At 47.2% G+C, this 17,080-nt stretch overlaps 1 protein-coding gene across 1 annotated transcript; it reads left to right on the forward strand.

Annotated features, from left to right (window-relative positions):
- Positions 1-1,224: 1,224 nt before the first annotated feature.
- Positions 1,225-17,080, forward strand: USP42 (ubiquitin specific peptidase 42). Its single transcript, XM_015820772.1, has 15 exons — positions 1,225-1,462; positions 2,047-2,247; positions 3,021-3,131; positions 4,196-4,298; positions 4,397-4,464; positions 4,620-4,690; positions 5,474-5,556; positions 5,945-6,056; positions 7,238-7,378; positions 9,259-9,359; positions 9,566-9,719; positions 10,061-10,810; positions 11,751-11,842; positions 13,092-14,402; positions 16,735-17,080. Exons 1-15 carry the CDS (start codon positions 1,225-1,227, stop codon positions 17,078-17,080), a joined length of 3,882 nt encoding a protein of 1,293 aa, XP_015676258.1.

Consider the following 17,080-nt stretch of genomic DNA (forward strand, 5'->3'; position numbering starts at 1 on the left):
CCCCAATAATGCTATTTTAAAATTAACAACACTGAGTTGTTGGAGGAATTAGCTTCCATGAGCTTTAGTTAAGTTTTGGGGGTTTTTTAATGCCTACTTCTGTTTCAAAACTATTAGAAGACTCTCAGTAGCCCGAGTACTGAAAACAAAACGATACAGAATAACCGAGTTGGAAGGGACCTTGGAGGTCTTCTAGTCCAACCCCCTGCTCAGGCAGGAAATCCTTTACCATTCCAGATAAGTGGCTGTCCAGTCTCTTCAAAATTTCCAGTGTTGGGGCACCCAAAACGTCTGGAGGCAAGCCATTCCACTGATTAATTGTTCTCCTTATCAAGAAATTCCTCCTTAGTTCTAGGTTGCTTCTCTCCTTGTTTAGTTTCCATCCGTTGCTTCTTGTCCTGCCTTCTGGTGCTTTGGAGAATAGATTGATTGAACCCCCCTCTTCTTTGTGGCAGCCTCTCAAATATTGGAACACAAATTGGAACACAAATATTGGAATTGAAGTCCACGAGTCATAAAAGAGCCAAGGTTGCCTACCTCTGGGCTAGATAAACCCAATTCCTGCAACCGTTCTTTATATGTTTTAGCCTCCAGCCCCCTAATCATCTTCGCTGTTCTTTTCTGCACTTTTTCCATGCTGGCTGGGGGATTCTGGGAGTTTGAAGTCCACAAATCTTGAAGTGGGCAAGATTGGACACCCCTCATGTAGAGGAAAAGAGACTGTGTTTTTAATAATAATAATAATAATAATAATAATAAAGTTGGAAGGGACCTTGGAGGTCATCTAGTCCAACCCCCTGCTCAGGCAGGAAACCCTATACCATTTTGGACAAATGGCTGTCCAGTCTCTTCTTAAAAACTTCCAGTGTTGGAGCATTCACCGCTTCTGGAGGCAGGTTGTTCCACTGGTTAATTGTTCTAACTGTAAGGAAGTTTCTCCTTAGTTCTAGGTTGCTTCTCACCTTGATTAGTTTCCATCCATTGCTTCTTGTCCTGCCTTCAGGCGCCTTGGAGAATAGCTTGACTCCCTCTTCTTTGGGGCAGCCCCTGAGATATTGGAACAAACCGAATCCTCTTTCCTCGCCGCTCCGTTGACTCGAGTATTTCTCTGATGTCTGGAACCTCTGGATTGCAGCGAGTTGAATAAGGACCGCTCTGCTTCTTCTGTCGCGCGCTCAGGATTTTTCTTTTTCTGTGTCTCTTTTGTTTTCCCAGAGATGAACCATGACCATAGTTGACAAGACGGCCGAGTCCTCCAAGGCCTCTGCTTCTGAGAAGCAACCTTTCAACTCCGTGGCGCCAGCTTCCGGTGACATGGACTCGGGCTCGGCAGGATGGGTCGCTGTGTCTTCTTCGTTAGAGGCTCCAAAACACAAGAGCTCGATGGGGCCAGTGCCGGGAGCCGCGCTGTATTCCACTACATCGGGACCAGATAAATGCAAGCCTTCCGCCAAAGAGCTGGGTAAGTGATGAAACGTCGTTTGAAAACACAGGGAACCCCTTTTAAATGACGATGTGAGGCGTCCTTGGCGCTCTCTGAGCTTGGTTCTTTTCATTACTCAACTAGGTCACCTCATAAGTGCTAGAAGGGGGTAGGATATGTGGACTTCAACTCCCAGAATTCCTGAGCCAGCCATGCTGAGGGGAAAGGGAGAGGTTTCCAAGCTGAGCCAGGCCGGCTCAGGAATTCCGGGAGTTGAAGTCCACCAGTCACAAAAGAGCCAAGGTTCCCCACCCCTGGTCTAGTTCATCCAAGAAAAGGGGTGTGGGAGACCCACCCTGTGGGTTGACTTTTGAATTATGCCCCCCCCCCCCGATTCTTCTTCTTCTTCTTCTTCTTCTTCTTCTTCTTCTTCTTCTTCTTCTTCTTCTTCTTCTTCTTCTTCTTCTTCTTCTTCTTCTTCTTCTTCTTCTTCTTCTTCTTCTTCTTCTTCTTCTTCTTCCTCTTCCTCTTCCTCTTCCTCTTCCTCTTCCTCCTCCTCCTCCTCCTCCTCCTCCTTCTTCTTCTTCTCCGCTAATTATTTCCCGATCTCTAACTTCTGACAGTGATCGGTGACGGGATTGCGGCCCCCCAGAAAGTCCTTTTCCCAGCAGAGAAGATTTGCTTAAAATGGCAAAAGATGCATCGGGTCGGAGCTGGTCTCCAAAACCTGGGCAACACCTGTTTCCTAAACTCTGCTCTGCAGTGTCTGACATACACCCCTCCCCTGGCCAACTACATGCTCTCCTACGAACACTCCAAAACCTGTGAGTATATTTTAGGTTTTCTTTTTCTAATTGTTTAAAAAAGGAAAGCCTGTGCCGGAACGCACCTTCTGCAGAGGGTGGTTTCTTTGTCGGGGGGGGGGGAGTTGCGTCTGTTTTTCTCCCCAAACAGGTGGGCACAGCAAGGCCAGTGTGTCTATACAGGCAGTCCTCCAGTTACGACTCTAATGCAGCCCAGAATTAACGGTTGTAAGTTGTGCCGGTAGCTAAATAGGTCGCCCACCTGACCGCTCCTGATTTTACAACCCTTTCTGCAGCGGTCGTTAAGGAAATCGCTGCAGTTAGCGAACGCTGCCGTCGTTCAGCAAATCCATTGTCTACCAATGGGCAGAAACCAGAATTAAAGCTGATTTCCAGCAACAACAACACAACAAATATGAATTGTGATCACACAATCATGGGATGCTGCAAAGGTGGGCCAGTTGCCAAGTGCCCAAAATGCGATCACAGGATCGTGGAGGTGGTGGTGGGGACATCAGACCTTCAGATCGCTGGCTGAGGAATTATGGGAGTTGAAATCCACAAGTCATAAAAGAGCCAAGTTTGAAGACCCCTGTTTTAGATCCTATTTATTCCATCAGTCAGTGATCATTCCTATTGTGTTGTCTCTTATATGACCCCAGTCTCTTCTTCCCTCCCCTCCCTTCCCCCCCACCTTTGTTTCTTGTTTTAAATTGCCCGAAGTATTGTTGTTTGCCAAGTGTGCATGTTTCCTAACGGGATACATCTCTTTTTGTTTTCCCCTTTGCCTGCAGGTCACGAACAAGGATTTTGCATGATGTGCACCATGCAAGGTCACATCAACCAAGCTCTTTCCAATTCCGGCACCGTCATCAAGCCGATGTCTGTCATAAATGATCTTAGACGTAAGCGTCTCCCAGCGTTGGCATGCACGTTTTGATCTGCTTTGGCCACTAAAAATTCCAGGGACAGCTTTGTGCTACTGTGAATCTCTGTTCCTTAAATTTCCCTCTCCCTCAAAAAGATGATAATCGTTATTGTCACTTATTTCGGTGAATACATTGGCACACGTTAAAAAAAAATGAAACTCTATTGCCCGCTCTCAAAAGGAAATAGCTATATAACCATACACATACATGCACCCGCTATACATATGCTATAAATATACATACACACACACACAAACATATGCACACATATATGCTAATCCAGCAGTTCTCAACCTATGGGTCGCGACCCCATTTGGGGTCGATCGACCATTTCACGGGGGTCGCCAAGCAAGGCTGTCTGCCATTTTTTCCCCCTTTTCCGGCGGGTGCCTTACCTCCCTTGGGCTGGGCCAGCTGGTGATCGGCCTGCTCCATCTCTGCCGCTTGCCAGCTACGCCTCGGCCGGCGCAGGGGGCGGAACCACGCATGCGCGGCGGTCCCGGGCAGGGAAAGTCCTCGAATTACGACTGGTTGGGTAGTCCTCGACTTACGACCGGTTTAGTCCTTGACTTACGACCGGTTTAGTCCTCGACTTACGACCGGTTGGGGGTCGCGGCATTAAAAAGGTTGAGAACCACTGTGCTAATCACAATCCATTTTGAATACATAGCGGAAAAAAGAATCTTGAGAATCAACAAGGTTGCTACTCTATGGTACCAAGCTACTACAGAATATAGTTCTGCTTCAGATAGCACGAATTGCACTTTGCCTTTAATAGGTTATCCTGCACCTGGGTTTTTGTTTTATTTATTTGTTTATTATAAATTTATTTGCTGCCCATCTCAAGCACAAGGTGACTCTAGGCGGCTTAACTGTTAAAAACGAGCCAAACAATGCCACATTATGAATATAATGGGAGCAAAACACTATCAAAATGGGGTTGGTTCAGCCTCAGCGATCTGATCTGGACGTCAGTTTTTGTTTCCTGACGAAAACGATCACAAGACATACAACGAGGCATCTTCTCCTTTACTTACTAGGAATAGCAAAACATTTCCGTTTCGGTAACCAGGAAGATGCCCACGAATTCCTAAGATACACGGTTGATGCCATGCAGAAAGCATGTGTGAATGGTAGCAACAAGTAAGTGGCCATTCATATATATTTTTTTTCTTGATTGTTTTCATTCGGGGATAGGTGTTTTTAAAAGTTTCATCTTGATCTGCCTCTGTGTTTTTTAGATTGGACAGACACACCCAGGCCACCAGTTTTATTCACCAGATATTTGGAGGATACCTCAGATCTAGAGGTAAGTATATCTCACTATCTCCTCCGTTCTTTGAATATTTATTTGAAGTTCATTGAGAATTATTTAAAAGTTTGACTGAGAACATTCCATTTTATTTTATTTTTTTACTTTTATCGTATGTTAAACCTGCTCCTTTTTTTTTTTTTAAATTTCAGTAAAATGCATGAACTGCAAAGGTGTTTCAGATACATTTGATCCCTATTTGGATATTACATTGGAAATAAAGGTACATTTTCGGGTTTCTTTGCTGCTTTGTTTGTTTTTTGCAAATTCTTAAGTATACTTAGGGCAATGCATTTGTGAAGGGCATTATTTTGTAGATGTATTTATTTATTTGTGTCAGAAGCATCACGATTATAATAAGGCATGCGATGTAACGTAAAATTCAAAATATGAAATATAAGATTAAAATATGTACAAATTAAACAGATCTTGCCCAGAAACTAGCAAGATTAATTGAGTTCACTCACACTGGCATGAGCCCCTTAAGTGTACACTGATCAGGACACAAAGGGCGGATATACAAATGTGTTGTTGTCTGTGTGTCACCACAATTGCAAAGAACTTTGTCATTAGTTAAGGCATAGCTTACTATGGATCTTTATTCCTGAGGCTATTTTTTTCACAGTAGATCGCAAGAACAAATCTAGACATTCTTGTAAGCCCTACTGCAGGGGTCCCCAACCCCCCATCTGTGGACCAGTACTGGGCCGTGGCATGCCAGCAACCGGTCCGCACACACAAGCAAAGCCCCATCCACGAGATGCAGGCAGCACACAAAACCACACACCTTACGGTCCACGGAAAAACCTCTCTCCACGGAACCGGTCCCTGGTGCCCAAAAGGTTGGGGACCTCTGTCCTACTGGACTAGATCAAAACACCCATCTAATCTGAGCCCCGGCATCCTAGACAAGTGTTTCTCAACCTTGACAATTTTTAAAAATGTGGACTTCCAACTCCCAGAATTCCCCAGTCAGCATGTGTGTGTGTTTTTTTCTCCCTTCCAGTCAGCTCAAAGTGTCAACAAAGCTCTGGAGCAGTTTGTCAAGCCTGAACAGCTGGATGGAGAAAACGCGTATAAGTGCAGCAAGTAAGAATGAGAATTCATATGTTTTTATAATCCATTGACTGATTGCTCTCCTATGTCTGGCATGGTTATAGAACCTTGTATTTAATGCCAAAGTGGTTTTGCTATGCTATAGTTTATTTAGCAAGGGATGGTATGTAGCAACTATCAGTTTTGCCCTGGGTTTGCTCCTTAAATGCACGTTGACATCCTTCGAGGAGATTGAAAAGAGGGTGAGTCTTAAGAGTGGAAGGAAAAGAAGAATGATTTGATTTCTCTTTCATGTCTTTAAGAAAATCTAAATCTGTTTTCAGGCACTAATTACCAAATAGAAAGTAGTTGGGTGAACTTCTGGAAATGGTCAACGTGCGGGGTGGGGGGAAAAAAATCTTAAATCTCCTTTATGTTTTAGGTGTAAAAAAATGGTTCCTGCATCCAAGCGGTTTACGATACATCGGGCTTCCAATGTCCTCACCTTGTCCCTCAAACGGTTTGCAAATTTCAGCGGCGGCAAAATCACCAAGGTAAACGCGGCCCTATAGCAGTGTAAATAAAATACAGGTGGGCCTCAGCTTAACAGTTCATTTAGTGACCGTTTGAAGTTACAACGGCACTGAAGTGACTTACGAACGTTTTTCACACTGAACAACCACTGCACCATCTCCACGTTCATGCGGTCAAAATTTGGATGCTTGGCAGCTAGCTCACATTTACGACAATCGCAGTGTCCTGGAGTCACATAATTCCCCCCTTTTGCAACTCTTTGACAATCAGCGTCAAGGGGGATGCCAGACTCACTTAACAACTGGGTTACTTGCTTTAAAAATTGCAATGATTCATTTAACAAAGGTCATAAAATGGGGCAAAATTCACTTAACTGTCTCGCTTAGCAATATTTATTTATTTATTTATTTATTTATTTATTTTGATTTATATCCCGCCCTTCTCCCAACGGGACTCAGGGCGGCTCACAACATATTTAAAAACATAGACATATTTACAACCCCCACCAGATAAAACCAAATTAAACCAATATTTAAAGTTGTGCAGTTAAAATTATTCTTAAAAAACCCGATTAAAAAACCCGATTTAAAATCCTCCCTAGGCCAGGCCCGCTTGCTGAAAAAGCCATGTCTTGAGGGTGCGGCGGAAAGTAAGGAGATCCGGAATCATCCGGATCTCGGGGGGCAGTTCGTTCCAGAGGGTGGGGGCACCCACAGAGAAGGCCCTCCCCCTGGGGGTCGCCAGCCGACATTGCTTGGCCGACGGCACCCTGAGGAGACCCACTCTGTGGGAGCGTACCGGTCTATGGGAGGGAATCTGTGGCAGAAGGCGGTCTCGGAGATAGCCAGGTCCAATGCCATGGAGCGCTTTAAAGTTCTGGGCTCCGTTTTGATCATAAGCCGAGGACTACCTGCAAAGCACCCCGCCCAGCTGAGAATTAAACCAGATAAAGGATTGTATAAAAAAAAGGGGTTTGAGTTAAACAAACTAGTGCTTAGAAGAGGGGGCTGTGTGAGATGCTGGAGAGGGGGGTGTCCACTCATTTGTGGCATTTTCACAAACATAATTGTGTGAACTGATGTTCTTTGTAGAGATGAGCGTAAAAGTTTTAATATTTTTTATGAGGTTGCTTTTCTTTCTGTTTTAAATTGGATTCTGGGTGCAAACTCAGAAGTGCCTCTCTCTCTCTCCTCTGGATTAGGAAGTGAAATATCCTGAATATTTGGATATCCGGCCGTATATGTCCCAACCCAATGGAGAACCAATAATTTATGCACTTTATGCAGTGCTCGTCCATACCGGCTTCAGCTGTCACGCTGGGCATTATTACTGCTACATAAAGGTAAACATGTTTTTATCTTTCTCATCTTAACCGTTTTCAGACGTTCAAGAAGTTTTTTCAGAGCAGGTGACCATTTTATTATGATGAGTTACAATTTGAAACGGGCGAGGGCAACAGAACGCGGTCCAAATTGTTAACCTAATGAAGAATACTTGATTCCACTCATCCATAACTGTGAGGACATTGCTATGGGAAGGAGTAAACATAAAACCAGTGTAAAATGTAAAGACCCAGGTCTAGTTGTTTAAGGCAGTGTTTGTCAACCTTGCCTGCTGGCTGGGGAATCCACACCTCTTCAAGTTGCCAAGATTGAGAAACATAGCTTTTAAGATAATTCTTGCGCTCCAGAAATTGGCGCTTACTTTTAGACTTTACTAAATGCTTGCTCTAAAACCTAAGGCAGTGGTGGTGAACTTATGGCACGGATGCCAGAGGCGGCACTCAGAGCCCTCTCTGTGGGCACGCGTGCCGTCGCCCCAGTCCTAGGCCTTCAGCTGGGTTTTATAAAACCTTTTCGCTTTAGGCCTCCGCCGCCATGTGCAAAAAAAAAAAAAAAGGTTAAATCAGTCTATTTCAACTTCTCGTGGGGGGAAAAAAGTTGAAATTGATTGGTTGAACTTTTTAGTCCCACCCAGTCTGCCGTTACCACCGCAGCCACACCCACCCAATGGGCCACGCCCACCCAATGGGCCACGCCCACCCGGCACCCGACGATGCATAAGTGGGTTTTGGGTTGCAGTTTGGGCACTCGGTCTCTAAAAGGTTCGCCATCACTGACCTAAGGCTATACGAGTCTCTTTTTTTTCTGTAATCCTTTCCTTTCTGCTGCTGCTAAACAAAATTATTTCGTTGTTTAATAGTTATGTATTTCACTAAAATCCAGTAGAGGGCGCCGTTTATCCTCCCACCAGCTTTTTTTTAATTATTTTTTTAAAAAGCCTTTTATTTTTCTAATTAAAATTGAGCCGAACAACATAGCTGACTTTCCTGATTTTCTGTATTGTCATCCGGAGCATATATGGAAGCGTCTGAGAGGGTAATGCATCTTTACGAAGGCATGACTGTATTTTCTTGCAAAAACGATGGAGGGCTTTAAACCAGGCTGGGCCTCCTTGCAGATCCAACATTGACACTGACCAGCCATGTAGCATCTGTGACATGGAAGAATGTTTATCTATTTTGGCTGACCACCAGTTGCACCCCCTCCTAGAAGAGAAACATCTGGTGGGACATAGTTCTAAATGAAGCACGGGCTTGGTTTTCCATCCCCCCGTTTTATTTTTTAAAAAATGCCTCTTGGTATTTATCTCGGTAGGAGCCATCGGCATTCTTCAAACTAAAGAAGGCGCAAGGAGATTGGAATTGTTTATTTATTTTATTTAGCACATGGCATCAACAGAGGTCATGCATACAACACTAATGAGACACATTCTACATGCAAAAACAAATATGTTTAAATAAAGCATCACCAAGTACACACATACACACTAAGATATATACATACACACACACACATGTCTAGATGGATGGATGGATGGATAGATAGATAATAGATATACTTGATTGTTAGATTACAGAGAGATTAGGTAGGTAGGTAAGTAGATACATAGGTAACAAGAGAGAAAGATGATGGATGGATGGATGGATGGATGTAGGCGGATAATACAATAAACGAGATAAAATATTAAGGTAAAACCATGATAAAATCACCATGCTATGGCACCATAGAATCACATAGGATAGATGTTATAATTTGATATCTAAGGAAGCTAATCATCTAAAATGTGAGGTGGAGGTTGGGATATTGATTTGCCTCACGTTGGAGGATGGATTTACAGACAATAATTTTTTGCTCTAATTCATTTTTTATTTTTTTTTAGGCCAGTAACGGGCAGTGGTACCAGATGAACGATTCCACCGTTTCCAACAGTGACATCAGGACTGTATTAAACCAACAAGCCTATGTGCTGTTCTACATCAGGTAAGGCCAAGCGCTCAAAGGTAGATTTTTTTTCGATCCTTGGCACCGGGACCCGCCTTGCATTTTTTGCCCCATCTCTGGTGTGCCACAAATGGCAGAGTCACTCCCCTTTCCCAGTGACAAACAAGGATGCCCCCCTAAGAAAAAGAATCTTGCGGTGGTTTGCAAAAAGGGAAGTTAACATCGCGTGACTTTTTTTTATTTAGGACCCACGACTTGAAAAACGGTGCCGAACACATTCATTCGGTTCACACGCCGGGACAGTCTTCTCCCCGACCAGTTATCAATCAGCGGGTGCTCAGTAATAAACAGAGTACTCCAGGATTTATCGGACCTCAGCTCCCTCCACACATGGTGAAGGTAAGTCAAGAGGCATCCACCAAGCTGTTTAGAGCAGGGGTCCCCAACTCCTGGTCCGTGGACCAGTACTGGGCCGCGGCATGCCAGCAGCCGGCCCGCACAAACAAGCAAAGACCCATCCACAGGATGCAGGCAGCACACAAAACCACACACACCCTCCGGTCCGTGGAAAAACTTCCCTCCACGGAAACGGTCCCTGGTGCCCAAAAGGTTGAGGACCTCTGGTTTACAGAACCAGAGTTTAATTTGAGAAAGGAAGTTTCTTATAATCTTATGCCTGGGAATAGATCTCTTATTTTCTGTTTCTTTTTTTTTTCCTTCCTCCTTTTGTATAATTGCAGAATTCAAACCATTTGAATGGAACCGGATCCCTAAAGGAAACCCCCAGCAGCACGGTGGCCATTTCTACCAGCGCTTCCCTCGTCAAATCTCCTTCGGCCCCTTCCTTGTCCATCTCCAAGTGGACCATGAACCGGTCAGCCACGGCCGCCGGCCCCCCGGATTCCTCCAAGAAGCCAAAACTCACCCTCAGTATTCACAACAACAAACTGCCCGCTCGCCAAAGCGTCTCTCACACCAGCTGCACCGTCGAGACCCTCAGCAAGCCCGCCCCTTCCTCCACCATTTCCAACCCTTCCGCAGTGCAGTCTACCTCAAGCAGCTCCACCGTCTCCTCGGCCGCTAACCAAGTCTCCAAACCGAGCACCCCGGGCAAATCCGGTTCCAAGCTGATCATGAACGGCAAGGCCAAACACAGTCCCAGCATCCTGGTCCCTTACGGAGCGGAATCCTCCGAAGACTCGGAGGAGGAATCCAAAGGCCTGCTGAAGGAGAACGGCCACCTCCAAGTGCCCAACGGCATTTTATCGGAAAACACGGGCGGGCTGGAGAACTCCTGCTTGTCCTGCCATAAGCCGGAGAAGGAAAGCCCCCAGCCTGAGTTGCCCCAGAACGTCTCCGTGATGCTCTCCATCAGCCTAAACGAGGCCCCGAAGCAGAACGGGCAAATAAGCAACGATTCCACCTCCCAAGGGAAGCCGGCGAAGTTGGCAGACCGCCCCTTTCCCAAAACCAACGGCTTGCCCGGAAAAGTGAGTGGGTTTCTCGGAAGGCGGGTAGTCCTCAACTTAACGACCACAATTGAGCCCCATAATTTCAGTTGATGAGCGAGACACTCGTTAAGTGAGTTTTGCCCCATTTTAACAGCCTTTCTGGCCACAGTGGTTAAGTTGAAGCACTGCCGTTAAATTACTAACCCAGTCGCAAAAGGGGATCACGTCACACACACACACACACACACACACACAGAGGACACTGCAAACCGTCATAAATACGAGCCGGTTGCCAAGCGTCCGAATACTGATCACGTGACCCTGGGGGTGCTGCGACCGTCGTATGTGTGAAAAATGGCCACAGATCGCTTTTCCCAGTGTTTACAATTTTGGATGGCCACTAAACGGATGGTTGTAAGTTGAGGACTATCTGTATTCCTAGCTCTTCCTTCTTTGACTTTGGGAGAAGGTTTGGGGCTCCTGAATTGGAAAGGAAAAGCCAAAACTCAACGTTTAAATGCTGGCTTCCCACACAAAGGGTTTATCCCTTCCTTTTTCCAAGACAAACTAGAAAAGGCTACAAAACTAGGTGATGGTTGAACTGTTCTAGATCCGGAGGGAACTCCTGGCCCTGTTCTTCTTCCAGTTGAAGGTTACACTCTCCTTGGGAGCAAATCACACATGCAGGTTTTGCCAGCACACAGGAGTGGGGTCTTGGGTTTTGTACTAGAGTCTAGAGCAGGGGTAGGCCACCTTGGCTCTTTTATGACTCGTGGACTTCAACTCCCAGAATTCCTGAGCCCGCCATACTGAGGGGAAAGGAAGAGGTTTCCAAGCTGAGCCATGTTGGCTCAAGAATTCTGGGAGTTGAAGTCCACAAGTCGTAAAAGAGCCATGGTTGCCTACCCCTGATCTAGACCATTCAATCCGCTTGCTTGGTCCTCTCCTTGTGTTAACCTCCTCCATTCTGAATTTACAGGGTTCTCCAAAAGCTCTGTCCTCCGTCCCTGAAGAGGAAGTCTCCGATTCCCTCCGATACAAGCAGTCGAAAACCTTGCCCGGGGACTCCAGGTAGAGCAATCTTCTTTTATTCTAACTGTATTTTGAATTTTAAAAGGCAGATGACATATCTCAGCCTATTTCCTTTCTGTTTTTATTACATTTTCCCTGTTTCTCGCACTTAGGAACATGAATTTAGATTTCGTAAAAGCAAAATGGCTACGCTCCAGTTTAAAAAGCAAACTACGACCCATTTATTGGACCAAAGTTTACTGCTTTCACCATGATATGATTTACCTGATTTTGTTAAAAGGGAAAAGTTGGAGCTGCACCTTTGGAAGGCACGCTTTCTGCTTTTCAAAAGTAGACAGCGTGCATTTTCTAGACTAATGCCTCCTCTTGGCAGATTTTATAAACTCTTTTATTAAGTTGCTTATAATTCTTTAAATTGGAATGGCCGCCTTCATTGAGTTGAGACTTGCAAGTCACGGTCTTAACTCCTTCACCGTGTGTGTCCTGCTTCTTTGCTGGTAAATTCTTCCTGCCTAATCTCAGGAACTGAGGGAATCGGGGCTGAAGCAAGTAATTTGAGATAAGAAACAAGGCGGCATTTTAATCTGTTTGCCTTTGAAGACAAAGAATCTCCATGTCTTTGAGCCCTTTTGTGCTAAAAGATTTTGGACCAGATAGAATTGTATCTTGTGATAATGAAAAAAAAAAAACACAACAAGCTACTTTTGACAAGATAACCTTGTTAATGTGCCTCACGAAATCTATATTGTTGGTTGTCTAGAGGGCCTCGCCAGCTTCATTTTCAAAAAGTTCCCTAGAAGTTAAAAGCACTTTTAAGCAATGCTCAGGGTTGAAATCCAATGTCAGCTGCCACCTTATGCTTGCTTGCGTTTCGCCGCTATGCGGTGACAGACTGCCACGAACTGTGTGTGTGTGTGAGGGGAATGCTTGAGGAAATGAAAGTAAATGCTGTGTCTGCTCAAGATGCTGCCTCAAGGTCACCCAGCTGGAAGAAGGAGCTGCATACCAGACTATGCTTGGACCCACCGTTATGAAAACATCTTACCTGGACCTCAGTGGTTACACGGGGTGGGCAATGAGATACAGTTAAGGGAGGGAAAAGTAGAACTTTTAGGGATTTGGGCCCCTGAGTCTCTGTTCTGGCTTTGAATGACTGCAGTACACTTGAATTCTGATAAAACGATATCTTTCTCAACCGATGGAGCCAAGGATTGTTTCCGTTTAGAAGTTTTAAGTTGCGGCAGGCCTGACATCCATCTTGACCCGTCTTTCTCTTCCTGACCAGCAGTGCTCCTGAGCCAGAGAAATCAACGGCCGAGGATGCTTCTGAAAAGGCCCCCGATGCCCTTCCCAACAGTATCCCAAGCCCGGGAATACTTTTGGACCCCGACGTCACTTCAACCACGGAAGACCCTTGTGAAAGAATTGCCCAGACGGAAAACAGACCGCTGGAGAACGACCAGCAGCACAGTCCCCCAGCAAGAGAAGAAGCCCCCACCTGCCCTGGAGAAGGGGATGCTCAAGTCCTTCCTGAAAGGGCAGGTGTATCCAAAGAGGAGAAAGCAGCTTCAGAGACGAGTCCTGAGCCTGTTGAAGGACAGGCAGGGCCACCAGAAAAAGACACCCAGAGCCCCCAGATGAGGTTGGACGGTGAATCTAGGCCCCAAAAGCTAAAGACCCCCCTAAACGCGCCCGAGACAGGTCCTGAATTCCAGGGCAGCCCTCTGAGCAGTAAAGACGCCCCTTGTACCGAGAATTCCCCCCTTCCCCAACCCAAAATTGTTGCCGAGAACCAGTGTTCAAAGACGGAGAGCAAACCGGCAGACGGCAACGAGCCAGTCCGAAGAAGCCTCGAAAAGCCGGGCCCGAGATCCTCCCCGAAGGAGAAAGCCCACAGTTACAAAAAAACTGACCAAGAACATTATCGTCCTAAAAGGAAACGTTCCGAAAATGAGGAAGATGAAGAGGAGGAGGAGGCCGAGCCCGACGGGGCGGGTGGGAGGAGCCAGCCCGAAGGACACTGCAGCAAGCAGAGGTGCGCTTACAGTAGGGAGCGGGTGAAGCAGCAGGACCAGCCCCGACGGGAATACCACGGCACCAGCTACTACAGGTTCCCAGGCAGTCCCGATCCCGCCAGGAGTTTAGGGAAGTATCCTCCCTACCAATCCCGCAGCCGGGGCAAAACGGACTCTGAGCGGAGCAGGCCCAGTTACGGGAAAGGAGGAGAGAGGTCGTGGAGCAGGGAGAGGTACTACCAGGAGACGCCGAGGAGGTGGGACGCGTGCCGCTCGTACAGTTACTATTACTCGGCTTCCCACCTGCCCCGGCATAACCAGGAGAGGAAGCCGACGCATTCCGAGAGAGACTATAACAAGTCGAGTCATGTTTACAGTAGCCCCTACGATAAATACGATTATTACAAAAGCCGGTCGAACCACGACCAGGATAGGAAAAGGCCCGAGGCCAGCGACTGCACCCCCGAAAAGAAACACCCCAAACTCTTGTCGGAGAGTTCTCCCGACGAACAAAAGGGAAGGAAGCGGAAGAAGTCGAAGAAGAAGAAAAAGTTGAAAGACAAACACAAAGAGAAAGATGCCAGGTGAGCAGAGGAGGGTGGGAGCCTGGAGGTAACGGGGTGATCTCCTGCCCGGTTTCTGAAGTTGGTCACCGATGACCCCAGCCCTTCCTTTCTTTCCCCCCCTTCCACCCCCCCCACTCCATCCCCAAAGGTGGCTGAAAGATTTCAGGATCTTGATTTCTTTTAAAATTATTTTTCATTGCCTTTGGAAAGCCTGGCTGACGCCCTGTGACCTACTACCTCTGAATTCATACCTTATTTTTCATCAGAATCCTCCAGGAAGTGGGCACAGTTGGTCCTCAGCCTACTATTCATTTAGTGACCGTTCAAAGTTACGACAGCACTGGAAAAAGGGACTTGCGGCCGTTTTTCACACTTACGGCTTGTAGCCTCCCCAGGGTCACGTGCCCAGAATTCGGACGCTTGGCAGCCGGCTCGTACTTATGACGGTCGCAGAGTCCCCGGTTTATGTGATCCCCTTTTGCGACCTTCTGACAAACGAAGTCCACGGGGATTCACTTAACAACCGGGTTACTCACTTAACAGCTCCAGGAGTTCACTTAAGAACTGTGACAAGAAGGGTGGTAAAATGGGGCAAAACTGGCTTAGCAATTAAAAATTTGGGGCTCCATTGTGGTCCCAAGTTGAGGACGACCTGTATTTATTTCTCCGCTTGTCCATCCCATTTCATACGGCCGCCCGTTCTCCCGAAAACATGCCCCCGGGCGGCCTGCAACAGACGATCGCTTCACGAGCTGGGTGTGAGCTGGTGTGACGATGCCAGAGTTAGGGTTGAAATGTATGGATTCACCCAGGGCAGCCTGTAAGCCTATTCCTTTCTTTTAGCCCCAGTTCCTTGTCTGCGAAATGGGTAGCAGAGCAGTCTTCGCCCCCTTCATTATGGGGTGGTAGAGTGAATGACCCAGTGAATGAATCAAAGCCACAGGAAACCGCTCTTCAGTCAAGCCACAAGGACAGACGGTAAGTCCTTCTCCTATAGTAATATTCTCTCTAGGCCAGAAGTCCCCAACCCCCGGGCCATGGACCGGCACCGGGCCGTGGCATGCCAGCAACCGGGCCGCACAAACAAGCAAAGCCCCATCTATGGGTTGCAGGCAGCACACAAAACCACGCATCCTCCGGTCCGCGGAAAAACCTCTCTCCAAGTCACCGGTCCCTGGTGCCCCCAAGGTTGGGGGCCTCTGCTCTAGGCAAGCCCGGGTTTCAATTGACTTAAATTTGTCCCAGCCCCTCAACTCCAGTGGACACTTCGAAGCAGGAGGAATCTCTTTCAGTACATGAATGTTCATGCAGATAGTCCTCAACCATTGTTTGTTTAGGGACAATTCAAAGTTAGCAGCGGCACTGGAAAAAAGGGACTTTGGAGCGTTTTTCCACCTTTAATAACCGCTGTCGCATCCCCGCAATCGCGTGATCGAAATTCAGACGCTTGGCAACCGACTCACCTTTATGACGGTTGCAGTGTCCCAGGGGAACTCACGTGATCCCCGTTTGTGACTTTCTGACAAGCAAAGTCAGCCGGGAGGGAGGGGGGAGAGCCCAGATTGACTTAACCGCCCTGTGACTAATTTAACAACTGCCGTGATTTACTTAACGCCCGTGGCAAGAAATGGGGCAAAACTCACTTAGCAACTGTCTTGGAAATTTTAGGCCCAGTTGCAGCCGTAAGTGGAGGACCACCTGTATATGGGTGCGTGGCCTGAGGGGAGGGGGGAATTAAAAAAAGGAAATATTAAGCTCCTTAAAGGGGAAGTGACTGCTTGGATCAAGATGTCTGGAATGGTATAGGACAGAGGTAGGCAACCTTGGCTCTTTTATGACTCGTGGACTTCAACTCCCAGAATTCCTGAGCCAGCCACGCTGAGGGGAAAGGCAGAGGTTTCCAAGCTGAGCCATGCTGGCTTGGGAATTCTGGGAGTTGAAGTCCACGAGTCATGAAGGGGCCATAGTTCCCCCATGCTGGTTCAGGGATTCTGGGAGTTGAAGTCCACGAGTCAGAAAGGGGCCTAGGTGTAGGCCAGAGATAGGCAACCTTGGCTCTTTTAAGACTCGTGGACTTCAACTCCCAGAATTCCTGAGCCAGCCATGCTGAGGGGAAAGGGAGAGTTTCCAAGCTGAGCCGTGCTGGCTCAGGAATTCTGGGAGTTGAAGTCCACCAGTCATAAAAGAGCCAAGGTTGCCTACCCCTGGTCTAGGATTTCCTTCCTGAGCAGCGGGCTGGACTAGAAGACCTCCAAGGTCCCTCCCAACTCTTGTTCTTCTCTGTTGTGTGAAACGGCAGCCTCGCTTCCCTCCCCCCTCCCCTGACTTTCCGGGATTTGCTCTCCACCAGGCATCGCCAAGATTCCGACCCGTCTCCCTCCAACTCCGAGGCCGAGACCCACAAACACAAACACAAGAAAAAGAAGAAGAAGAAAAAGAAGAAGCACGCGAGGAAATCGGAAGACTGCGACCAAGGCCCTGCCCCTCCTTCCCTCCCCAAGCCGGCCGCCCTGCAAATCAAGAATCTCAAAAGCTGGGAGACGACGCCCAAACCGCCTTTGGAGGCTTGTCGGAAACACGGCGCGACGACGTCTTGCAAAGAAACTCCGGCCGTTTGGCGGAAATCAAAAGCCCTGGAGAGGAGCAACAGGGACGGCGGCTTCAATCCACTGAGAGATCAGAACAGTGGTAAGTAA

Source organism: Protobothrops mucrosquamatus, unplaced genomic scaffold, assembly GCF_001527695.2.
Source record: "Protobothrops mucrosquamatus isolate PMUCROS unplaced genomic scaffold, P.Mucros_1.0 scaffold1179, whole genome shotgun sequence".
In the NCBI taxonomy this organism is placed as follows: Eukaryota; Metazoa; Chordata; class Lepidosauria; order Squamata; family Viperidae; genus Protobothrops; species Protobothrops mucrosquamatus.

What these genes read in the sequence shown, in the direction of transcription:
- USP42 (XM_015820772.1), top strand. Translation starts at nt 1,225, where the DNA reads ATGACCATAGTTGACAAGACGGCCGAGTCCTCCAAGGCCTCTGCTTCT. An exon ending in CTACGAACACTCCAAAACCT is followed by an intron (nt 2,248 to 3,020) that starts GTGAGTATATTT and finishes CTTTGCCTGCAG; the next exon opens with GTCACGAACAAGGATTTTGC. An exon ending in ATATTACATTGGAAATAAAG is followed by an intron (nt 4,691 to 5,473) that starts GTACATTTTCGG and finishes TCTCCCTTCCAG; the next exon opens with TCAGCTCAAAGTGTCAACAA.